The sequence below is a fragment of the Ambystoma mexicanum genome, chromosome 8 (genome assembly GCF_040938575.1).
Source record: "Ambystoma mexicanum isolate Mex_15411 chromosome 8, UKY_AmexF1_1, whole genome shotgun sequence".
In the NCBI taxonomy this organism is placed as follows: Eukaryota; Metazoa; Chordata; class Amphibia; order Caudata; family Ambystomatidae; genus Ambystoma; species Ambystoma mexicanum.
The window spans coordinates 1,080,382,300-1,080,402,516 of record NC_090929.1 but is presented as its reverse complement, the minus strand read 5'-3'; the positions used below and the strand labels follow the sequence as shown (position 1 = coordinate 1,080,402,516).

General features: G+C 45.8%; 1 protein-coding gene across 6 annotated transcripts in view; it reads right to left on the bottom strand.

The window, feature by feature from the left end:
* UBR4 (ubiquitin protein ligase E3 component n-recognin 4) overlaps positions 1-20,217 on the bottom strand; it is a 2,945,062-nt gene that overhangs the window by 1,927,164 nt on the left and 997,681 nt on the right. For all 6 annotated transcript variants that reach the window (XM_069611069.1, XM_069611071.1, XM_069611072.1 and 3 more), the window contains exon 34: positions 19,389-19,452. In XM_069611069.1, coding sequence (XP_069467170.1) covers positions 19,389-19,452 — 64 coding nt within the window. The remainder of the gene's footprint in view (positions 1-19,388; positions 19,453-20,217) is intronic.

The following is a 20,217-nucleotide window of genomic DNA, read 5'->3' as shown; positions in this document are numbered from 1 at the left end:
ATCCACTCCGTATATTCCATGACTCTGTTCTTGAGACCTTTAATTACTTTCAGCAAGTTCCCCTGGTCAGGGGTGTTGCTAGATCTAGAAAAGATCTGGGGCTACACTAATATTGGGTGTGTCGGGACTGGGGGCTAGCTAGCTTTTTTGGTTGTAACACCTGTGCTTCTATCTGGGGCTACAACCAAAAGATCCGGGGCTATAGCCCCCTCAGCCCCCCACCCACACTTGCAATGCCTCTGCCCCTGGTTCAGGCTTGCTAAAATCCATCTCCGTGGAGGTATCTATTCCACTTGCTTCCTGCAAGGAATCCTGCAAATCTTTCAACCTCACTTCTTCAGAAATGAATTCTTCTGGAGTGTGGGTTCTAACTCTTTCTAAACCAAAAGGTCTTTCTATATCCGAATCCTCACCCTCCTCATAAATTGAGGATAGAGCTCTGAAACAATCAGAGCGTGGTAGTGGTGTGTAGCTCTTTTCTGAAGAGGGAGGAGCTATAGAAGTCATTACAGGAGGGGCTAAACTGGTCACAGTTGATCTAGAAGTCATTGGCCTCGATAGATAAGTAATTGGACTCAATGACGTCGATAGAATTGACAATGGCTTTGACGAAAGCGTCGAGGATGTCCAAGTGATCAACATCGACAGGGTTGACATACGATGTGTGGAAGATTCCTCTTTCATCAGAGGTGCTGAAGGCGTCAATGATGCAGATATCGGCGTTGATGTGTGAGTCTGCGTCAATGACGCAGCTATTAGCGTCGATGTGCCGACGTCTTGTGCGTCGAAGGCTTGACTCGAGGGTCCATGACGCTCTCGATGAGTAGGTTTTGCCGAGGTTGACGACTCACAACTTTTATCTACCAGGTTTATTTGCTGGGGTATCGCCTGTAGGTGTCTCCGAGGGGAGCAAGGCCGCGTTCTCGAACATCTTCATCTTTTTTCTAAATTCTTCCCACTGAGCCGGGCAGCTGTTTTTAGTGGGACAAGTTACTTAATCCGGTGAACCGGAGGATGATGTGGAAGGCAATCTGTGATGCCTTTTTTTGGTATGTCTCGAAGCGGATGAATGATACGATCCGCTCCGGGACCTCGATCGGGAGTGTTTCTTTGACGAGGAGACGGCGGTCTCCACTCGTCCGAGGTAATTTTGTTAGGGGTAATAGCTTTAGTAGGCCTACCTCTCTCCAGCTTCCCTCTGCTCTCCCTTAAGGGTTTTGCTGTCATTGGAGTTACACAAAGATTCACAGTTACAGGTATTCAAATAAACCTGCACTCAAGGTTTCTTGCATAACAGGGATGCTCTGCCCCTAGTCACCATAGATAGACCCAGAGGGATCTGTCAACGACATCTTTGCATTACAATCTCAACATTTTTAAAGCCGGATCGGGGCGTGGATGGTGCTGACGAAAGAGACCATCTCCACTAGAGAATTCGAAGGATTTCCTGACAGAAAGTCAAAAATGTTCGTTCTCCTCACAGAACGAAGCGTCACATTCCCGAAGCCCGAAAAAAAAGAACTGAGAAACGGACGCTGCGCGCAACTATTTATACCAGTGATGATGTTGAGACGGAGGCCTTCGAGGGACATCGACTTGACTGTCATCGACGCGCAGCGCGCTGTACTGAAAAGTTTCCGGAGCAGCAAGCTGGATAAGGGAATATCAAAGGTAAGGAATACGTGGGAGGACACAATCCATTCGGATAGGTTATAAGAACAATTAGATTTTTCCAAAGGGATGCAGGCAGTCAACTATCCCAGCATTAAAGTGTTAAACATGTAAAACCTGTAAGGGAACAAGCACTGCCAAAGCCAATAGGTTCATAACAAGGCCTTTAGGGAGCTAGGACAGCCAAAGTCAATGGACAAAGTCAAAGTTCTGATGCTAGTCTTCTTAGAAATATATTCTTAAATAGTCAGTGTTCGAAAGACAAATCCCAGCAACTCTAGAGGAGTCACCTTTAGAAAGCACTAGCTCTAAGACCAATGAAGGTAACTTAGTGTAGGGTTAAATCGCACTGCCAAAGATAGGAAGCAGTTCAAATGGCAAAAGGATAAAATACCCCAAGCCGCACAGTACCTTTGAAATGAAGAAAGTTTTCCAGCTGGTTGCCTTCACGATGCAATGCAGTAGACCCTCGTTCCTGGTCCTTGGTCATGGTGACGAAAAGGACGACGTCTGGCAGGCTTCCTGTAGCAACACTCGAGAGAGGGACCTGGCAGCCATGAATTTCCGTTGATTCAGCGGCTCTTTGTGGTTTTGGCACCTTTTTCTCAGTGCCAACGAAGGACGAGAAGCTCTGGTTAGGATTTCCTTGATCCCTCGGTCCTGGACTCTGGTGAGGGGACACTGGATACATATTTCTTGCTTCTGTAGGGTCCTCTAGATGCTCACAAAGATCTGTCCGGATTCGGACTTCGGAAGACAATGCACTCACAAGTGGTCGAGGTACCCTGGGTATTGGGCTTCTGCAGCATTGGAAAGTCACAGCAAGTCGGGGTTGCTACAAAATAGAGTTGGTCTCGAAGCTAGTTGGTCCCACGAGCCTACGTGAGGAAGTCTTCTTTTGCAGGTTTTCCCTGTCGATTTGAAAACAGGGTCAGCAAAGCTGCAGAGCTTCACTGGTCATTTCGAGGTCCAGGAGGGTGATGCTGGAATCTTCTCATCTTCTGCTTCGGATGTTGTCCCAATAGCGGTCGACACTGCCATTGGTCCCAAAAACCTCACTTGTAATGCAAGTTTTCATTCATTCACAACCGTAGTCAATCACACAGCAGGGTGGCTGTCCTCCAGGACACCAGCCGGTCAATTGGAACTGGTTTCACTCAGACATACAGAGACAAAGGACAGGGACGTTTCGGGACCCTCCCTCACTTCCTGCCTTTCCAGACCCACTGGAGCCAGGGCGGGCTTCCGGGCTGAAGCCCACCAAAGGCAAACTACACAAAGGACTCAAACATGATGCAAACAGAGTAAAAGTCCAGAAGAAACTAACAAGAAATGGTCAAAAAAGAAGACAGGCCATTTTGGGAAAATTGTCACCCTTGTGTGCAGCACTGCAGCTTAGGTATCAGCCTGCAAATACATGTCACTGGGTAGAAAAAAAGAAACCATGCCAGCAGCCATTCAAGTGAGTTAGTGTAACCAAATGTTACATGAGGAATGGGTTAAAGGAATTACTGGGAAATCTCCCAGCACTCTACATAGGGTGGTGTGTGCTGGACTCAAAGTAAACTAAGACCAGGGTCATCTTACTATTCTTGGGAACAGTAGTTCACCCACAAAATGTAGTTAAACATTAAGAGACGTCCAATGGGCTTCTCAGTGGCACTGCACAAAAGGTGCTGCGTGTCGCAATGCAAAAGCAGATGCCTATAGAGTTTACCAGACTCCATGAAACAGTAAGGGACATAGAAAATCGTAGTCAGAAAAACACATGAATGAGTGAGAAAAAGAACCCACTCACTCAGGAGTAAAAATTAAAAAGCCCTTAGTCCAGCGACAGAGCTGGGGGGTCTCTAAGGTTAAAGGGAATTGGCACAGAAATGAAAATTCTCCCTAACAGAGGGGGAGGCCTGTGTGTGTGTTTTGCCTTTGGCGGGAAATGGGAGTCCCGACTAGGCTCCAGCATGTCTTGGGAGGCATTAAGAGGGGGAGGAGTTTTCCACCCCCATGTCCTTTGTCTGCCAGAGCGCATAAATAGAACCAGCTCCCACTGGGGGTTTGGCTGTCCTTATTGGACAGCCAAATGCCCCATTCTGTAAATTGCTGAGAGAGATCGCAGAACAGTGTTAGGCAAGGTTTGTATGCAGTACCCTGTAGGAACACTACAAATGACTGACTACAGGTATAGGCAACCCAACCGTTGGTATAAGCTTGTACTATGCAGTTTTGGTAGCGTGTTGAGCAGCCAGGCTTATCTCAAGAGGGGCAATGTGAGATGTAGTGGAGTTACACAAAGATTCACAGTTACAGGTATTCAAATAAACCTGCACTCAAGGTTTCTTGCATAAACAATTATTAATTTATCAGTCAGTTATAAAGCCTTCTTTAGAAGGGAGCAATATACTAGCTGTTAGGGAGAATTCTCTGTTTAGGCTGAATTTCCCTACCTAGTGAGTCCCCCAGCAGCTTTGCTGGATTTCTGGGGTTTAATTTTTTTCTCCTGCCAAGAGTGAGACTCTTTTACCCTCACTCTTGGACATGTTGAAGTGTGTTTTCTTGGTTAAACCTTGTGTTGAATGGGCTATGGGGTCTTTTACTCCATAGGGCCTCATGTATTTTTGTGATGTGGGTCACACAGCACCCTCTGTGCCGTGACCCAGGGGTGTCCTAGGGACTCCCCAACATAGACTCCATACCCTGGGACTGACTACTGTCTCTCAGGGCATGTAAAGTCACCAAAGACTTTGCTAGTCTTGAATCCTGAACAGAACCAGTACAAACCATCATATTGTGGACGTACTGGCTGGGGCAATTCGATTGCCCCAGGGTCTGTTAGTCGAGGGGGCACGTCTCCGTCCCCCCTGATCGAGTTTTGGCTGGTGGCAGTGGAAACTACTTTTTATATTCGACCGCGAATATTTCCCTATGGGATTTCCCATTGTTTTAGGCTAACACATTTAATTATTTATTTACGGTAGCCTTAAACATACCGCCGGTTTATATATTTATTTTTATAACTCCGGTTGGGACTTTTTGCCAAAACTTGATTCTAAAATGGCGTTGGTGTTCGCCTCTGTAACTCTGACCCAAAGTGGAGCCCTTTGTTCCACTTTTGGCGGGCTTCTCCACAGAAGCCCTCCAAAGTGGTGCCACTCTGTCTGGGGTACTTAGGAGGGGTGGAGGGGGATTTAGGCACCCTGGACTGAGTTACCTTGGTAACTCAAGTCGCACTCCGTCCTGATTGGCCCAAGTGGTGAGCCGCCCGGCTCACCACTTAGCATGTTTGAGTGACAGCTAGGCTGGGTGAATGGGGGCTTGCTGCATAAAAGCAGGGCTTTGGGGACTGGGACTTCAGAAGTCGCCACAGGACCAAGAATCCGACGAGGGAAGAGCTGAGCCGACCTGCTTCGACGACACCACCCGGTGGAGCCCTGCTGAACCGTCTCACCACTTTTTTTTTTCCCGACGACCGAGGAGAACTCTTAACGGAGTGGCTCCTTCCCTTGACTGGTGGGGACAACCAGTTTTCGCCTTCTTTCCGTTCTTTGAGGTATCTCGTGGCCGCCTTGCCTGTGCCAAGCACCCCGGCAACCGGAATCCCCCACTTTACCCCCATACCGCGAAAGTCGGCACCAACCCTTTAACCGGAGGACTCCGCGGCTGGTTTCTTCCCGGGCAGTGCAACGACCCTCTTCTTCTGCTCTTCAGCGAGAACTTCTTCTCCCCTGACCGACGTCGAGCCCTGCTGCCACTGCCTGGAACAACTGCCACCGCTGGAGGATCCTTTCCGCTTAAGGTACTGTGTTCTGCCTGGCTTCCCTTGCTACCGACTGTACGGGGTAGATTTAGTCCCCGGCTTTCGAACCTGGGAGTGCCTGGGACACTTTGGCTAAACTTTCCGAGCCACTCTAACCTCTTTTTGACTCTTTGCAAGACTTTGAATCTCTAACTAACAGTGTGATCTTGGGCACATTTTCGCTCCGGCTACTCTAAGAGTGGGCCCTGCCTAGTGACTTTTGCTCACCTGTGACTTTATTCTTCTGTAAGCCTATTGCAAGTGTTCTGGACCTTAGAGTGGTGTGTTTAACCTATTTCTGCTTTTTCTCTCCCTTTCTTGGAAACTACTAGAGTGTCATCTAACGTTAAGCACTCACCTCTGTTTTAATTAAGTGGTGTTTTACCTAGAGTTGTCTAGATAGGAGAAAGGATTGAATCTACTTTCATTATAACTGTGTTGAAGTACTTTTACTATATTTTTGCTAGAGTGTTTTTAACTTATGTGTATTTTAAATAAATAACTATATACTTTTGAAACCAAGCTCTGGTCAGTGTTTGCTTGTGCTATTGTGTTTTGGTACATATTGTGTATACTTTACATACTGCCTAACTCTTCTTGAGAGAAGTCTGACTGCTCAGCCACAGCTACCAGGTAAATCTGGGTGGTACGGACTGCTACCAAAGGGGTTTACTGCTCTACCTGTAGTCTTAAATCTTTTGCAGTGTTCCCCAAGGGAACTGCACAGGTTTCTGCCTAACACTGGTGTACAGCGGTGGGATTTGTATTGAGTATACATTTTATTGTGCTTTAGATACCTTAGTGCAACTAACCACAAAGCTTAGCATTGAAAAAGTAAAACCTCTAACATGTCAGTTATAGAAAGCTATAGTCAGGAGTCCCTTGCAGCCAAAACTGCTGATTGTTTAAGAGTGCTCTGTAAACATAAGGATCTCCTGACTAAGGGCAAGAAAATGGAGCTGATTGAAAGATTGTTAGCTAACCAAAGTCTGGGTGATGGTTCAGAGGAACCTACCACTCCAGCAACTGTAGATGACAGTGTTGAAGTTAACATGGAGCAAAATGTTGATGTTTCTGAGGAAGAGTCAGAAGAGGAGGGTGAGGCTGTTGTAACTGTCCCCCCTAGGCCTCTGCCTGCTCTACCTGCTGTACCTACTGGACCTTTACCAGGTCCCACATTTAGTCCTCAGTACTTTGAACTGGAGAAAATGAAGCTAGAATTGGAGTATAAGAAACTTAATGCTCAAACTGACAAAGAACTAAGGCTAAGGGAAATGGAGCTCAAGTATGACTTAGAAATGAAGAAATTATCTGTTGAGAATGTTTCTCTCTCTGGCTCCTCTAGAAGTTCCAGTCCTAAAAGACCCCGGATGCCTAAAGAATTGGTTGGTATGTATGAGCCTAAGTTGGATGTGTTGGATTGGTTGTCTCTGTTTGAATATAATCATGGGCTCCAGAACATCACAGGAAATGACTTACTCACCTGGTTGTTCTCTAGGCTTCCCCCTGTTGCAACTGATGTGGTAATGGAGATGGGGGAGGAGGATAGGAAGGACTATGAATGTGTGAAACTAGCTTTGATAGCTAGGTTTGGGAAGACCCCTTCCCAGTATCTTAAGAGGTTTAGGAGCCTCAAAAAGCATGATGGTACCCCTTGGGCTACCTGGGTGAGTGAATGTTTGAAAAACTTAGAGGGATGGATTAAGGGTTACAAGGTGAACACTTATGAAGGTATGAAGAATTTGTTTATGTTGGAGACTATTTATGATGCCTGCTCTCCTGAGCTCAGACAACACTTGGCTGATTCCAAGGAATTAGATTCCCGGAAACTAGCTAAGGCTGCTGACTTGTGGGTTGCCAACAGGGCCACTCACAAGGATTCTGGGGTAACTCAGAAGAAGGATGGGGAGAAACAGCCTAAAAAAGACTCCAAAGAGAATTCTAATAATTCCTATCCCAAAGAGGGCCCCAAACCACAAAATAACCAGGGTAAGCCACATGGGAAACCTAGTCAGGCTACTGTACCTTCTGGCCACAAGCCAGAAGGAGGTCAGAACAAGCCACCCTTCCATAGAGCATTTGGACAATGCTATGTCTGTCAGGGTACTGACCATATCAAAGGAGATCCCAAGTGCAAGGGTAAACCTGCAGGGATCAGCACAGTCTCCTTAGCCTTCACTCCTGAGGATGAAGTACAGATGGCTAGTGCCCACTTTGAACTCTTTGCTGAAGAACCCTTGGGTCTTCAAGCAACTGTAAACTTAGAGCCTATGGGTCTGGTTAGTCCCCAGAATAGGGTTGTGTATAACTCCCTACCTGTTAACTCTAAGGTGTATTATGTGGACAGTGTTCTTGTCAATGGCCAGGATACTCCTGCCAGGAGAGACACTGGGGCCAGCAGAACAGTAGTGGATGAAAGCTTCTTTCAACCTGAAGATGTGGCCAAAGCACCCAAAGGTCCCACTAGGATGTCTGGAGGCCCTGTCCAAATGGTTCCTATTCTACCAGCCCTCATTCAATGTAACAACATGACAGTAAGGATCCCTGTCAGTGTTCAGGCTGAGGTACCTGGGAAGGTCCTGTTAGGGAATGACCTAAGAACTCTAGGAGTAGTGTCACATACCCCCAGGCCTCCCAGTATGGAGAAGCAGAACTTAACCAAATTGGCTAGAAAGGCTACCTTGAAGGACCCTTCTAAGCCTGTGGGACCCTCTACTGAGAACCCCACTACAAGCCCTGGGTTTAGTAAGTTGACCTCTGACCCAGGCACCTTTCCGGATAGTATGCTAGGAACATGGGAGCCCCAACCAAGCTCCATCATTGTTCCCCTAGTCTCAGAGTCTCTGACTCCCCCTGCTTCTGAGGAAGAGGTGGATAGACCAACTAGGCCCCTATCTGGACCTGAGAGAACTGGTAATTCTCAGTGCTGGTGGAAAACCAGAAAAGAAAAGTCTAAGGCCAAAAACCTTCAGACTGTTGGACCTTCTACTGAAGACCCCAACTCAAATCCTAATGTTAGGGGGGAAACTCCTAAAATAGGTAAGGGTAGATCTAAGAGGAAGGGGAAGCAGGTGCAGTGCCTAACCCCAACCCCTCCAACCAAGAGGCCTAAGACCCAACCTGCTCCCACAAGAGAGGTGGTGAGGAACCTTGGAGGCCCCTCTAGATCTCAGGGAATCCTTTATAAGGACCCCTTGAAAAAGCCTAACATAGGTTCAGAAGTTGTACCAACTTCTGAGGGACTGGTCAACCAGATCCCCTATAACAAAAAGACTGATGTTCCTCAAAGGGTCTGTAGGTCCGTTAGCTTGCAAAAGAAAACCTTTGAGTTCTCCATTGAACATAGGTCAAGGTGTCACCATCAAAATGCTGATGGACTCTCTAGGATGTATATCATCGACTAGAGGTATGAGGTTCATCCAGGAGTGGATTAAATCCTCCTGTCCCTTAGTCTGGGGGGGGCGAGTGTTAGGGAGAATTCTCTGTTTAGGCTGAATTTCCCTACCTAGTGAGTCCCCCAGCAGCTTTGCTGGATTTCTGGGGTTTAATTTTTTTCTCCTGCCAAGAGTGAGACTCTTTTACCCTCACTCTTGGACATGTTGAAGTGTGTTTTCTTGGTTAAACCTTGTGTTGAATGGGCTATGGGGTCTTTTACTCCATAGGGCCTCATGTATTTTTGTGATGTGGGTCACACAGCACCCTCTGTGCCGTGACCCAGGGGTGTCCTAGGGACTCCCCAACATAGACTCCATACCCTGGGACTGACTACTGTCTCTCAGGGCATGTAAAGTCACCAAAGACTTTGCTAGTCTTGAATCCTGAACAGAACCAGTACAAACCATCATATTGTGGACGTACTGGCTGGGGCAATTCGATTGCCCCAGGGTCTGTTAGTCGAGGGGGCACGTCTCCGTCCCCCCTGATCGAGTTTTGGCTGGTGGCAGTGGAAACTACTTTTTATATTCGACCGCGAATATTTCCCTATGGGATTTCCCATTGTTTTAGGCTAACACATTTAATTATTTATTTACGGTAGCCTTAAACATACCGCCGGTTTATATATTTATTTTTATAACTCCGGTTGGGACTTTTTGCCAAAACTTGATTCTAAAATGGCGTTGGTGTTCGCCTCTGTAACTCTGACCCAAAGTGGAGCCCTTTGTTCCACTTTTGGCGGGCTTCTCCACAGAAGCCCTCCAAAGTGGTGCCACTCTGTCTGGGGTACTTAGGAGGGGTGGAGGGGGATTTAGGCACCCTGGACTGAGTTACCTTGGTAACTCAAGTCGCACTCCGTCCTGATTGGCCCAAGTGGTGAGCCGCCCGGCTCACCACTTAGCATGTTTGAGTGACAGCTAGGCTGGGTGAATGGGGGCTTGCTGCATAAAAGCAGGGCTTTGGGGACTGGGACTTCAGAAGTCGCCACAGGACCAAGAATCCGACGAGGGAAGAGCTGAGCCGACCTGCTTCGACGACACCACCCGGTGGAGCCCTGCTGAACCGTCTCACCACTTTTTTTTTTCCCGACGACCGAGGAGAACTCTTAACGGAGTGGCTCCTTCCCTTGACTGGTGGGGACAACCAGTTTTCGCCTTCTTTCCGTTCTTTGAGGTATCTCGTGGCCGCCTTGCCTGTGCCAAGCACCCCGGCAACCGGAATCCCCCACTTTACCCCCATACCGCGAAAGTCGGCACCAACCCTTTAACCGGAGGACTCCGCGGCTGGTTTCTTCCCGGGCAGTGCAACGACCCTCTTCTTCTGCTCTTCAGCGAGAACTTCTTCTCCCCTGACCGACGTCGAGCCCTGCTGCCACTGCCTGGAACAACTGCCACCGCTGGAGGATCCTTTCCGCTTAAGGTACTGTGTTCTGCCTGGCTTCCCTTGCTACCGACTGTACGGGGTAGATTTAGTCCCCGGCTTTCGAACCTGGGAGTGCCTGGGACACTTTGGCTAAACTTTCCGAGCCACTCTAACCTCTTTTTGACTCTTTGCAAGACTTTGAATCTCTAACTAACAGTGTGATCTTGGGCACATTTTCGCTCCGGCTACTCTAAGAGTGGGCCCTGCCTAGTGACTTTTGCTCACCTGTGACTTTATTCTTCTGTAAGCCTATTGCAAGTGTTCTGGACCTTAGAGTGGTGTGTTTAACCTATTTCTGCTTTTTCTCTCCCTTTCTTGGAAACTACTAGAGTGTCATCTAACGTTAAGCACTCACCTCTGTTTTAATTAAGTGGTGTTTTACCTAGAGTTGTCTAGATAGGAGAAAGGATTGAATCTACTTTCATTATAACTGTGTTGAAGTACTTTTACTATATTTTTGCTAGAGTGTTTTTAACTTATGTGTATTTTAAATAAATAACTATATACTTTTGAAACCAAGCTCTGGTCAGTGTTTGCTTGTGCTATTGTGTTTTGGTACATATTGTGTATACTTTACATACTGCCTAACTCTTCTTGAGAGAAGTCTGACTGCTCAGCCACAGCTACCAGGTAAATCTGGGTGGTACGGACTGCTACCAAAGGGGTTTACTGCTCTACCTGTAGTCTTAAATCTTTTGCAGTGTTCCCCAAGGGAACTGCACAGGTTTCTGCCTAACACTAGCAACATACAAATAAACTTCAATACGGTACACTTCAAGTTTCTGAACCAGTTAAGACCCTTTTGGGATGGCCCAAACACACAACCTACACCCACAGGTGACTTCAATATCTAGGGTGCTGGGGACATTAATACCGAACTGTTGGCATTCAGAATACTTTTGGAAATTGGTAAAAGCCAAAGGTTATTAGAACACAAGAGCCCACAAATATTCTTAAAAGGCAAACACTTTCAGATCCCTAAAGAAGAGTCATACAATGCAATAGGCTAAGCCAAAGTCAATGGGCAAAAGTCTTTTATAGGATGAAGCAGTTCTGGTAAGTAAATGGAAAAGTCTTTGCACTAGTTCTTAGGAGTCTTTGTTGAAATGAAGAATCAAATGTAGGGCCACAAGCTGATTAGGCTTGTGAGTTGTAGAAGTTTCAAAGCAACTCTACGTAAGAGGTAAGTTCACTTTGGCTTGTTTTACAGTACCCTGGAAATGAAGAAAAGATGCACCAGAGGACTTCTGTTCCTGTGCAGCTCTGCAGATCTCACTGTTTCTGGGCCTCAGTCGTGTGGACAAGAGGGAGGACACCGGGGGACTCCTGCACTGCACTGGGACTGTCAAAACTGGCAACCGGCAAACTTCACTTTCAGAGGTTGTTTTGTATTTTAGCTCCTTCCGACCCCCGCAAATAGCAACAACGCGGTTCCTGGCTGTTGAGGTGGACCTTCCTTAAGTCTGGGGTCCTGCACTCTTGAGGGGGCCGAGGCTCGGTCAGTCCTGCTTCCTGGGAGTCCGGAGGATCTTCCAAAAGCTCTAGGCCAGCTTAAAAGTAACACAATCCGGTGTTCCTCACCCTGGCTATATGGTTTCCAACAGCACTCTGTGGAAATTAAACCAGCTCAGATATGAATGTCCAGGGGGCTTACTTTGGAGTTGATTGGTCCCACCAACTCTTGAAGGGGCTTCTCTATCGATGGAAACTTGGCGTTTTGGCACTGCAGCAGGGCTTCACTGGGCAAACCAACGGTCCAGGAGTTACAGCAGGCGTTGTTTTCAAGTTCTTCTTCGGTTCCTTTGTCCAGTGGTCGACTCTGCCTTCCAAGCCAAAACACTTGCCTTTTATTCAGTTTTCTCCCATTCATTCCAGCCTAGCTGTCAATCACCCAGCAGGGTGGCTGTCCTTGCCGGGCAGTCAGCCAGCCAATCACCACAAAGAGCATTTCGGTCTCCTAGGAGACAAAGCACAGGGAGTTTCGGGCACCTCCCTCACTTACTGCCTACCCCAGACACTCTGGAGCCAGTGGCAGGCTTCACTCGAGAATCCCGGCAAAGGCAAAATGAACAAGAGACCAAACCTGGTTTGGCGTGCAGAGTAAATCTCAAGAAGGACCCTTCCACAAAGAAATGGCGAAAAAAAGATCGGGGCCATTTTAACAAAGATGGCTCCCATGGGTGCTTTACTGTAGCTGCGAATGCAGCCTGCAGTAAATACACACCATAGTAGTTCACACAAAACCACTGCCACCAGTCATTCAGTGAGAAAAGGGTAACATAGAAAATGGTACATGAGAAGCTAGACAAAGAGGATACTAGGTAACCCCTCCAGCACTATTGTAAGATAGTGTGTGTTGGGTCTAGAAAGTTACGATGGTAAGTAAAGTCAATTCCACTTTACTGCTCTAGGAAACAGTTTATTCCAGAGAAGGTAGTTAAACCTTTGAGAAATCTGGAAGACTTCTCTGTTTCACTGCACTGAAAGTGCTGTGTGACACAATGTAAAAGATGATGCCTATGGAGTTTGTCATACTCCACAACCAATAGAAAGTGTAAAAAAAAATAAAAAAATCACATTAAAATACATGAGTGGCAAAAAAGGGTCACACTCTCCAGGTAAAAAAAAAAACCAAGTCCTCAAAATCCAGCAAAGTTGCTGGGGGTCTCTACGGTGGAGGGAATTACCACATTTCTGAGAATTCTCCCAAACAAAAAGGGAGACCAAATGTGAATATTGTGCTAAAGGGATCCGCGCCCGAACCAGGGAGATCCATGATCCGAGATCGAATCAGGGAGACCCAGTGCAAACAGTGTGGTAAAAAGGGGGTAAAAGGTATTTGTACCGAGCACCGTCACCAACGGAATTGGTCCCCAGGCGCTCTGGTGGATCTGTAAACGATAAGGTGGGATGGGTTAGTAAGGTTAAGAGGGAGTAGGATAGTGAGAGGAGTGGTGTTCTTTTGGCAGCTTCAACTCGGTATACACTGGGTGCTGAGCTTTGGTGCGAGTATTGGATCGGTGTCAGTCCGCGAGTGCTGTTGCTCCGGCTTATGTCTTGTTGCAGTGTTGTGAAGTGCGTGCAGCTTGTTGTGCGAGAGGTGGTTGTGTGAGTTTTTTGCGTGAGATAAGTATGCAGAGTTTGAGCTTATATTGGTTAGTGAGTTACCTGACCTTTAGCATGCTAACATTCACAGTTTTGTCTAAGTGTGGTACAAGCCTGAAGGAGGGAGACCCATGATGCACACTGAAAGTGAGAACTTGTGCATGTGAATATCCTGATAAAACTGGAACTTTGATATTTGTTTGATATAACAGGCCCTCTGCAGTAAGAGAATTATAAAAGAGGCTTTGGCAGAAGGCCCCGATACCTGTGCTTTGAACCGTATCCTCGCGGCAGAGAAGCCAGGGTGTGTGCGAAGCTCGAACATGCCGCCTTGCCCTGTGCTGAAAACATGGGGAAAAGAAGCTAATTGCTCAACAGCCCGACATATTATTTCTTTAACACTTTTCTTTGTGCATACACAATTGTCCCACACCCTTTTGTATTTAGAAGTAAGGATTGGCAATAGGTTTATTAGTACAGTCCCTTTTATTTTGACAGTGACTCGACTAGGACTGCGTTATTTGATGCTCGTAGCTTGCTCCCATACTTCGATTTAGGTTAGATATGCTTTCCAACAACTCAATGAACTTCAATAAACACCCTTGAACTGGGATCACTTGCATCCGTCTTGGATGTTTGATACCATGCCTTCCTTAAATTATGGACTGACGAAGTTTAGATGAGAAAACACTTTATATTATGATCACTTTGTTGGTAATATTTGTTTTGTTTTAAATGATGTACTGTGGGATTGTGTTTTTAGTACCTTGCCAGTGGCTATGATTATCGCACTATTGCACTTTATGAAAGATCCAAGTGTAATAGAACGGATCTGAAATTATGAATTTATGGGATCTTTTTAGTACTGTATCAGTAATTCTGATTATTGCACTATTCCACTTTTAGGAGTAACTGAACGGACTGCAAAGGCAAGGTTGATCATTAAACGTGTGGTGTCTTTACTGAGGTTTAAAAATAGGAAAAATGTGCGTTTGATATTGTGTAGGGTTGTTTAAAAACAACTTTGTTCTTGTCTTCTTGCACGATGCACCATGTTCTGACCCACTGTGGGCAATGGTCCCTTTGGCACTGGTGAAAACTGGCACCTTGTGGCTTCCCTTTGACTGTAACTAGAGACTCCACTTGTTCCCGATTCTCATGCATTAGTCTAGATGTTTCTCTGATACATCAGACGGCTGACGTCACTACGCAGCGTTCCTTGCCACTGGAAGACAGGAACGGATGCCGGACGCATCGCTACTCTCATAGCCTCAACACAATACCTCTGTTGCCTGCTTTTGTCTACGACTTCCTGATTGGGCCCTTTGAAGTCTGCGCCTCTCAGTGGAATATACACAGAAACATTAAGTTTTATTTCCCCCCTCCAGAGGGGTTCCCTACGATTGCCTTCCTCTCCGTCGGATTTTGCATACACAGAAGGTCAGGGATCTTTTGGGAATCCTTAATTCTCATCTGCTGTGGTCCTGAATTGATATGGTTAGTGTTACTTGGCTAGCTAAATATAATAACACGACAAGGTAGCCCAGAAAGAAGCTGGTCAGTTAACAGGATGGTTCCGGAACACTTCCAGAAGCTTCGATGGGCAGGGTCCGCAAGCAGAGGTCGAGACAGGCAGCTCCCACCGGTTCAGAGGTTGAAGCACTGAAGAAGGCCTTCTTGAGATCAACAAAGGAGAAGGGGTTCACAGGGACAGCTGAAGACAATGCTGGTTAGCTAAGGAATCCTCTTCAAGCCCACCAATGGTAAGGCTCTGCACCATTCAAACTGGCGAGACGGTCCAAACCTGGACAGCCTGTGGCCAACACATCTGGGAAGCGGCAGGGGCACTGTGGCATGGATATGGACTGGGGCCAGACAGTGCCACACAAATCCACCCACAAACTTACTACCACTTAGCTTTCCCCTGTGTTATGATGGATTTTCAGAATCAGTCCTGTGGACAGATTCTGGGATGCCACGCTATTCTGATGAACATGAACGATCTGAAACATCTAGCCAAATAGTATCTGGGTGTTAGGCAGAATTGCAGGCAGTACCCTCTGGGACCACTACACACAATTAGGACTGCAGCTGTTAGCCAAAACAACCTTTGGTATAAGTCTGTACCACACAGTTTTGGTAGCAAGCTGAGCAGCCAGGCATAGAGAGCAAGAGTGAATGTGAGCAGTACAGGTAGTTACACAAAGGACTTTCAATCACAGTGGTTCAAGTAGACACTTATACTCAAGGTTTCTTGGTAAAAAACACTTAGTAATGTATATTGCACAATCATTTAGAAAACAATTCACTAGAAGGATACAACTTATTATATACCAATACACTTCAATACAAAACTAAGCTTTTGAGACAGTTTGAGCTCCCCTGAAATAGGAGCCAAATGGCAGTTCAGTTAATTAGGAGTGATCAAAATGGACAGTGTAAATAGTTTTAGTTCACCAGAAGAGTTCAATTCAAGTCAATGGGCCCGGCCAAAGTCAATGGGCTAGTGTTCTGGAAAGGAAATAGCAGTTCTGGTATCAAACGGTAAAGTCTTTGCAAAAATTCTCAGAAGTAGTTTAGACAAAAAAGAATCATTTGTCAGGTCACAAGCTGATTAGGCCTGCAGGTTGTGAAAAATTCATGAACTTTCACCGCAAGAGTGGTGTTCTCTCAATTGGGTTGGCACAGTACCTTTGTATGAAGAACCAAATGTTGCTGAAGTGATGGTTCCTGGCAGGTCCTGCAGATTTCGTGGTTCCTGAGCCTCGGTTGTGGGGACAAGAGGGAGGAAGTCGGGGGACTCCTGCACTGCACGGCATTGTTGAAGAAAGCAAACAAGATGGAGTCACTTCAGTTCCAGTAGCTGTAGATTCAAGAGCACAATCTGGTGTCTCTCCCTGGTTAATCCTAACTAGCCATGAGAATGGTATCCAGGTGTCTTATGAGTTGACTGGTCCCACCAACTGAAAAGGAAGAAGCCATCCTTGAAGGAGCTTCTCGGTCGAATGGAGTTTGGTAATTCGGACCTGCAACAGGGCTTCACCGGGCAAACCAACGGTCCAGGAGTTGCAGCCGTCCTCTTCCAGCGGTCGACTCTGCTTTCCGGTCCAAGACACTCTTTTTAAACAGTTTTCTCCCTTTCATTCCAGCCTAGCTATCACTCACCCAGGAGGGTGGCTGTCCATGCCGGACAGTCAGCCAGCCAATCACGCCAGAGTGCATTTGGGTCGCCTAGGAGACTAAGCACAGGGAGTTTCGGGCACCTCCCTCACTTCCTCCCACTCCAGAAACTCAGACGCCAGAGGCGGTCTTCAGTCCTGAAGTCCGCCAAAGGCATACGAACAAAGGGACAAACCTGGTTTGGCGCGCATTGACAAACACTAGAAGGACCTTTCCAAAAAGAAACGGCGAAAAAAGAAGACCGGGACCTGTTTAAACAAAGGGGCTTAAGGCGCCATCTTGAAAAATATGGCTCCTGTGATTTTTAGCTACTGGTGTTCGCGGTCGGGAAAAATCATGGTAGTTTCTTGTAAAACCTCTGCCACCAGCCTTTTCAATAGGAAAGGATAGCATTTGACTGCTACATGAGTATTTAGAAACAGGGGATACTATGTAACTCCCCCAGCACTCCACTGTAAGATGGTGTGTGCTGGGTCTATGAATTTGGAAAGACTAGTAAAGTCAATTTCACTTTACATTCTCTGGGAAATAGTAGTTTATCCCAGAGAAGGAACTTAAACCTGTGGAAGTAAATAAAAAAAAGAAACCCTGTGTCACTGCACTGAGGGTGCTGTGTGTCACACATGAATAAAACATGCCTATGGAGTTCTCTAAAACTCCATTATCAAAGAACACAGATGTAAAACACACATAAAAATACCTGAGAGTGGGAAAAAAGGCTCACACTCTTTCCAGGTAAATAAATCAAAGTCCTCAAAAATCCAGCAAAGTTGCTGGGGGTCTCTAAGGTGAAGGGAATTAGCGCATTTATGAGTATTCTCCCTAACACTGGGTAGTGTGATTGAACAGCCAGGCTTAGATTAAGGAGGTTGAGAGAGTGGTGAAGGGTTCAGTTAAGCACACACATAACAAACATCACAGGTAAGTAGTTGTAAAACATTCACTATCATACACATTCACATTGATGTGTTCTGCTAAGAGCACTAACACGGCACATTTAAAATGCTGTTAGAATCAGCTTTTAGAGTACTGCAAGTAAATAAAGCAACCGAACCAGGTTAGGTAATGAACAGTAGTAGGCTGAAAATAAAGAAGTAAGCAAATAACATACAAAAAAGTATCAAGTGGCTGTATCTTCAAACAGAGGTCAAGACTGGTTGTTCCCACCAGTCCAAGGGTTGAAGCACTGATGAAAGTCTTGACGAGATCTCTCAAGAGTGGGAGAGAGGCAGGGCTTCATCAGTCAATTGAAGAAAGAGCTGCTGCTGATCTTCCAACTGCGAGTTCTGGGTCTTCAGCGGGCTACTCTCCTTCAAAGGGGTCTTAGCTCCAATGATGATCTGAAGAATGGCTTCAGGAGTAGACCTTTTTTTTATCCATGATGAGGGCTAGAGTTGTCCCAGACCACCAAGGATCTGCACCATTCAAACTAGCAGGGGGTGTCCAATCATGGGCAGCATCTGGCCACTGCATTTGCCCAGCAACAGACACTTTGGCACAAATGTGGACTGGGTGCAAACAGACCCCATACCCCCACATGTGGTCACACACACAGAGCACCACTTTGGTTGAGAAAGCTGGAGCTTGCCTGGGAAAGGGATAACCATATATGGAAAAATGTGGCCACTCCAGGGCAGGAAGAAGGTAAAATGACGTGATGGCTAAAGGACAGGCGAAAATCTCATGGCACAGTCATTTTAGAGTGTGTGGTACTCTGAATGGCATTAAGTGGTAAAATGCAAAACTGCACAAGACTATAAAAAATAAAACACTAAAAAAGTATCTGCTGCCACCAGTCCATCCAGGACACATCATGGCAGAAACCACAAAGTTACCAAAAACAAAGTTACAGGACCACAATTCACATAAGGTGAAGTTTGCAGGAAAAATAAACAGATTGTTTCTATGGAGAATAGAGCTCTCCTACAAAGATGACTAGAATGAATGGCCAGCACCCACAAAACAAGTGAGCTTAGCAAAGTAGGTAGAGCAAAAAGGATTCACTTGCCTCCAAAAGTTAGGAAATGTTCAACACAAAAGCAAAAGGTAGGGTGTGCCACTGATGTCAGTGGAGGGAAATCAGCAAAAAGGAAAATAAAAGTTCTAAACACCTGGAAAAGGGCTCATCATATATGGTAGTTCCCGCTTGGTGTGGGCAGGCAGAGGGCCAAGTAACACGATGGCCCGAAGTTAGGCAAAAATCTTGTGACACGGCCATTTTAAAGTATATGGTCCTCGATTTGGCATTTAGTGGTTAAATACAAAAGTGCATGAGAAAATAAAAACAAGAACAGTAGAAAAATATCTGATGACAAACCCATAATCCTGGACAAATGTTAGTAACCATAAATTTATAGATAAAGTTATGGGGAAACATTGTCTCTACCGCACGTCACAGAAAGGTGATGTGTGCAGGGAATAATAAACATAATTTTACAATGGACTAGAGTTCTCCTGCAACAATAGTCAAATGAACTTGATCAGTGCCCCCAAAACAAATGTGTATCAAGGCAAATGAAGGGAAAATGCTTAATTTACCTACACAAGTCAGAACAGGTGACAGACAAAAGCAAAATGTTGGGGTGTCCAATGGAAGTCTATATAAGGAATACAGCAAAGGGAAAATCTTTCCTGACAAACTATAATGAAATATGGATAGACCAAGGGACTGTGTGATGAATTGATACAATTTCTGAGGCATGGCCAGGGTGCAATGTTCGTTTAGTAACAAGCTATTTCAAAATCATTTCAGTGGGTCTAGTGAACATGTAACACTTATTACCTTTCCCTGAATGACATTCGAAATCATTTTTTCAACAACATTCTTCTGAGATAAATACTTCTTACTGCAAAAGAAGAGAAGAAACATGTTTAGATTATTAGCCTGGGTGGATACTGTGAATGAGAAAGCAAAGACAAGGAGCACCAGAATCACCATGATGGTATTTTAATTTGCTCTACCATTATATCCCGTTACAGCCCCACCAACTTCCAAAATGGACAGGTTTTATACTATAAATACATATGCTTAACTAATAGCGGTCGTTCTATATTTTGTATCTGTTTGAAGTTGCAAGCTTTGCATAAGATGTCAGTTTAGTGGTTGGTCTGGAGTATGACAAGGTATATACTTTGAAGTAAAAAGGGCACAACACATTAGGGAGCAGTACCTGAAGATGGCAGTGGATGAGCTGTAGGAACAGTGGGAAATAAATGCCTTAGTAAAGCAAGTTCTGCCTGCGAATCTGTTTGTGCCATTGTATTAGTGAGATTTTCATTTTGCAAATCTTAGCCGCTCCATCCCGAGTCTCTCAGCACTACTGCTGGACTCACTAGATTTTTCTCATCATCTCACTCACCTCCTGCATTTATTTTTGTTTTAGGACCCTTCCTACAAGGTTCAGTGTGAGGAGACATCTCCCCTTAGTTTTGTCTCCATGCCATCTTATGGCAGCACCCCAGCCTTATGTGGTGTGCTGCCAGGGTCCCGTGGGGTCTCATTTGCACTTTGTGGTTTCACTGGTGAGACCTGTTAGGACAGTTTTTCCGAAGCCCAAGGGCTTAGACAAAACCGTAAAATTGAGACAGTACAAAATTCAACTCTTAGTATA